Source organism: Pinus tabuliformis, chromosome 4_2, assembly GCF_031772625.1.
Source record: "Pinus tabuliformis cultivar Carrire ecotype Pingquan chromosome 4_2, CPIR1, whole genome shotgun sequence".
NCBI classification, from domain to species: Eukaryota; Viridiplantae; Streptophyta; class Pinopsida; order Pinales; family Pinaceae; genus Pinus; species Pinus tabuliformis.
In genome coordinates this window covers 197,724,080-197,728,936 of record NC_142304.1, presented here as the reverse complement: position 1 = coordinate 197,728,936, position 4,857 = coordinate 197,724,080, and the positions used below count along the sequence as shown (strand labels likewise).

The window sequence follows — 4,857 nt, the reverse complement described above, 5'->3', positions numbered from 1 at the left end:
TCACGCCCTCATTGGGAAGTTCATAGGGTTCTGGCCTACTGAGAAAGCCCTATATGGTTGGATAGCGGCGAAATGGAAACCAAAAGGGGATGTCACGCTACAGCTAGGGCCGAAAGGTTTCTTCACAACAATCTTTTATTGCTTGGAGGACAAATACAGAATACTAGTAGGAGGGCCTTACTTTTTTAATTCGGCTGGATTATACCTGCAGGATTGGATCCCCAGATTTAACCCAGACAAGGAAGATTTAACATGGGCGCCAGTCTGGATCAGGTTATACTCTCTCCCGGATGAATACTGGGAGGAGGACTTACTCAAAAGGATTGGAAATGGGGTGGGAGAATATATCAAAGCTGCAGAAGAAACCAAGTCTCGTAAGTACATCTCCTACGCTTGAATCTGTGTATTCATTCGCCTTAATGAAGCTCTTCCAGAGTCAGTAACTCTAGCCCATCGAGATGAGGAATGGATCCAGCCTCTCGACTATGAACATGTTCCTTTTCGATGCCGAAAATGTCATGCCCTAGGTCATGTCTTTATGGATTGCCCTCAAAATGTCCAAAACAGCTTACTTGACTCTTCTGACATCCCTGCCCAGGACGGCTTCACTAAAGTCCCTAGCAGGAAGCGTTCTCACAAAAAACCCCAAAATGGGTCTAAACCCCAGCCCAACAAGTCTCATGGCCCAGTGACCAAGAACAGCTTTGATATTCTTGGCCAAGCTTCTGAGGAAATCCCTTCCAATGTTGAAGCCAACCCTGATCACCCATCCTCCTCTTCTCCTCCCTTCATCTCATCCCCCTCCTAAATCTCCTTCCCCCATCATCATCCCTACCATTCTTAAAACAGACCTGCAGAGATCCTCAGAATGGAAGTTGATGAAAACAGACCTTCCCCAAATCCAGAGACCAGCATTGAAGACAACGATCAACCGCAAATAATGGAAGAGGAACCAGAGAGTATAGATCTGAATGGCTTAGACATCCTGGAATTGGAACTAGCTTGCAAAAAGAAAGCATACGATACAATTCCAGAGCTTCAACTCAATAAGCTCGAAGTGATCATTTCTCGAGCTTATCATCAGAACCAACTCGGGATACAACCAGGCAGCCAGTGGGATGGAAGTCTGCGCCCAAAAGATACAAAAAAGAGAGGAAGAAAGACAGACCTGCAAAGAACAATAGAGATTGGGAAAATCCTGGTAGATTTAGGTAGATATGCTAAGTTGACAAAGTACTACAAGCCCTCTGTCAACGGTTAATCATGAAGCTGGTGTCTTGGAATATAAGAGGGCTAAATAGCCCCGGAAAACTCAGGATGTTAACAAACATGATAAAAAAGGAAAAGCCACAAATGTGCTTTCTCCATGAAACTAAGTGTAATAGCACTACGCTAGGCAGCATTCTTTCAAAAGCTTGGCCCGGATGTAGTTCGGTTGCAGTGGATGCCTCCGGAGCTTCAGGAGGGTTGGCAATAGCATGGAATACCCAAGCAGTATCCCTTTCAGATTTTCATGCAGCACACTACCTTATACAGGCGACCTTTAACATTTTGGGCACCAATATTTACGGCAACTTATCAAATGTTTACTTCCCACAAGACTCTGGAAGTAAGGTAGCGCTCCTTGACACGATTGAAGCTCTAAGAAACAGCAGAAGGTACCCACTCTGGATCGTTGCTGGGGATTTCAACATGATAACCAAAACTGAAGAGAAGCTAGGAGGCAGAAGTAGATTGGAGCCTGAAGTCAGTCGCTTCAAGGATTTCATACAAGCAACATCTCTTATAGACATGCCGTTATGTAATGGCACCTTTACCTGGAGTAATCGCAGGGCTGGCAAACACCAAATCGCATCCAAATTGGATCGCTTCCTCCTCTCAGACAACGCGGTCCACTTAGGAGGCGACATCTCAGTGGCCATCCTTGCTCACACTGGATCGGATCACTGGCCAATAGCTCTACAATGGCAAAGACCAGGCAACTTAATCAAAAGACCCTTCCGTTTTGAAGGATTTTGGCTCACGCATCCCGCTTTCAAGGAGTTTGTCAAGACTACCTGGGCTTCATTCATTCCCCCAGAAGGAGCAAAAATGTATCAATTCCAGCAAAAGTTAAGATTTCTCAAAAGTCACCTAAAAAGATGGAACAGGGAAACCTTTGGAAATATCTTCGAGGCGCAGCAAAAGCTAATTCAGGACCTGGAGATTCTACACCATAAGATCATTACAGAGGGGCACACGGAAGCCACGCTGGAGCAGGAGCGACTCATCCATAGTCAAATGGAGAATAGGAGGAAGCAGGAAGAAATCTACTGGAGGCAAAAGTCAAGGGTCAGATGGCTGAAGGAGGGCGAGCGTAATACCAAATTCTTCCACAGAACTATAGTTCAACGAAGAATGCATAACAATATACCCTTCATTCAGAACCAAACAGGGGCAAAAGTAGAGACTCATGAAGAAATTGAAGAGGAACTCCTCAACCACTTCCAACAGATCCATCAAGAGCAGAGAGATGATCGGCGACAGGCCATTAGCAAACTCACCAGCAATATTCCAAAGATTATAACAGAGGAATAAAATGAGCTCCTAATGCGCCCTATTCATCCCCAGGAAGTCGATGAAGCAATGACGCAGCTCAAAGAAGGTAAATCCCCTGGGCCAGATGGATTTACCACCACTTTCTTTCACTCTTTCTGGGACATGCTAAAGGAGGAAGTCTGGCAGATAGTTGAAGAATCTAGGGCAATGCGTTGGCTTCTTCCCTCTCTCAACTCCACCTTTATTACTCTCATCCCCAAAGAGGAGGACTCCATCACCCCTAAAAAGTTCAGGCCAATTGCTTCATGCAATGTCATTTACAAAGTTATATCAAAAGTCATAGAAAATTGTCTTAAACCGCTCCTTCCGGGGCTCATCTCTCTGAACAGTCAAGGTACGTGGAAGGACGACATATAATAGATGGCATCCTACTCTCCCACGCAATCATTCACTCCCTCAAGCACTCAAAGCAAGCAGGTATGCTTCTCAAATTAGACCTTTCCAAGGCATTTGACAAACTAAGCTGGAATTACATTCATCATATGCTAAAAGCTTTTGGTTTCTGCTCTTCCTGGATTCGTTGGATCATGAGCCTGATTACTACAACTCATTTTTCAATTCTAGTTAATGGTATTCCCTCCCATCCCTTCAATCCTTCAGGGGTATCCGGCAAGGGATCCCCTCTCCCCCTTTCTCTTCGTCCTTATGGCTGAAGGGTTGGGGCGACACATTAAACAAGCCCTCCATACTCATCAGATCAAAGGCATCTCCGTGCACAGCTCCCCTGCCACCTACCACCAGCAGTTCGTAGACGATACTATGCTTTTTGGCTATCCTTCTGCTCAAGAAGCCCTCCGTCTGAAATCCCTCCTCCAGGATTTTTCGAAGGCCTCGGGCATGCATATCAACTGTGCTAAGTCATAGGTTTTCTTCTTCCATACTCCGCCCTCGGTCAAATCAGCAGTTTCTCGCATCTTGGGTTTCCCCTCGGCTTCCCTACCCTCCAAATACCTGGGCGCACCCTCACGGCTTCAGCCATTAAGTTTCCCGCATGGCGCTCCCTTCTTGAGAAACTTGAAAACCGTCTCAACCTCTGGACTTATAGATCTCTTAACTTAGCCAGTCGAATTGTCCTCATCAAATCGGTTTTGCAGGCAATGCCTCTGTACTTGTTCTCTATTCTAGCTGCGCCAAAGTGGGTTTTAAAAAGCATAAGAAACCTTCAGCGCAATTTTCTGTGGAGCAGCTCTGCTACCAATCGCAAATGGGCCCTGGTGAAGTGGACCAATGTATGCATGCCCAAAGATAAGGGAGGCATTGGGTTAAGGGACCCTGAGCACAGCAATTCCATCATGAACGCTAAGATCTGGTGGCAATGGATCACTAACCCAGATAAGCCCTGGGGAAAAATCTGGACAACCAAATATGCAGGAAATCGACCTCAAGAAGAACTCATCAGATTCATCCCTACTGAAAAGGGATCCACAATTTGGAATGCAGCCAAGCAGCACTATCAGATAATCCAAAAGCACAGCTTCTGGGAAATCAGGAATGGATGCACTGCAAGATTCTGGACTGATGCCTGGAATCAAATGCCTAAACTCAAAAATATTCTTCACCCTTCTCTAATTCCAGATAGGCAGGAGCAGCAGCAGGAAAAAGTTCACCAATTCTGGATGCCGGAGATGGAGTATGGCTTCAGGAAATGGAAACAGAGCAACCAAATACTCAACAACACAGATGTTCGGAAGGAGGAAGAGCTCAGGATCGAACTAAGGAAAAGAAGTATTAGGCAGGATAATGGTAGGGATATTCTCAGATGGGGATACCTACCCAAGGGATCCTACACTCCCTCAGAAGCCTACAAGTTGATATGCAACTTCCCCTCTCCTCTAGACCCTGTTTGGAGCAGAATATGGGAGCTCAGACCTTGGCCAAAAATCTCATACTTTCTCTCTGGCTGATAGGTCACAAAAAAATTCTCACTTGGGATAAGCTAAGGAAGCGGAACTTTCACGGACCCTCGATCTGTCTTAACTGCTCTCAAAGTGAAGAAACTCTCCATCATCTCCTGGATTCGTGTCCTCTAGCCAATCATCTCTGGGATAAGGTCAGTTTCAGATGCCAAAAAAGATGTAGAGGGGAGGGCGACATCACCAATCTCTTAAGACAATGGCCAAAGCATCCATATAAAAGCAAGATCCTCAACCACTTATGGAGTATCATTCCGGGGATTGTCCTCTGGAATGTCTGGAAGGAAAGAAATCAAAGAATTTTCAAAAATAATCGATCTCCTTTAGAAGAAACCTGGAGCAGGAT

General features: G+C 45.5%; 2 protein-coding genes across 2 annotated transcripts; both read left to right on the top strand.

Moving 5' to 3' along the window:
* The first annotated feature begins 1,263 nt into the window (after positions 1-1,263).
* LOC149168812 (uncharacterized) lies at positions 1,264-2,577 on the top strand. Its single transcript, XM_089424985.1, has one exon. It carries the CDS (start codon positions 1,264-1,266, stop codon positions 2,575-2,577), a length of 1,314 nt encoding a protein of 437 aa, XP_089281111.1.
* A 1,256-nt stretch (positions 2,578-3,833) lies between these two features.
* On the top strand, positions 3,834-4,502 carry LOC149168811 (uncharacterized). The gene has a single exon (XM_089424984.1). The coding sequence runs from the start codon at positions 3,834-3,836 to the stop codon at positions 4,500-4,502; it is 669 nt and encodes a 222-aa protein (XP_089281110.1).
* The last annotated feature ends 355 nt before the right edge of the window (positions 4,503-4,857 follow it).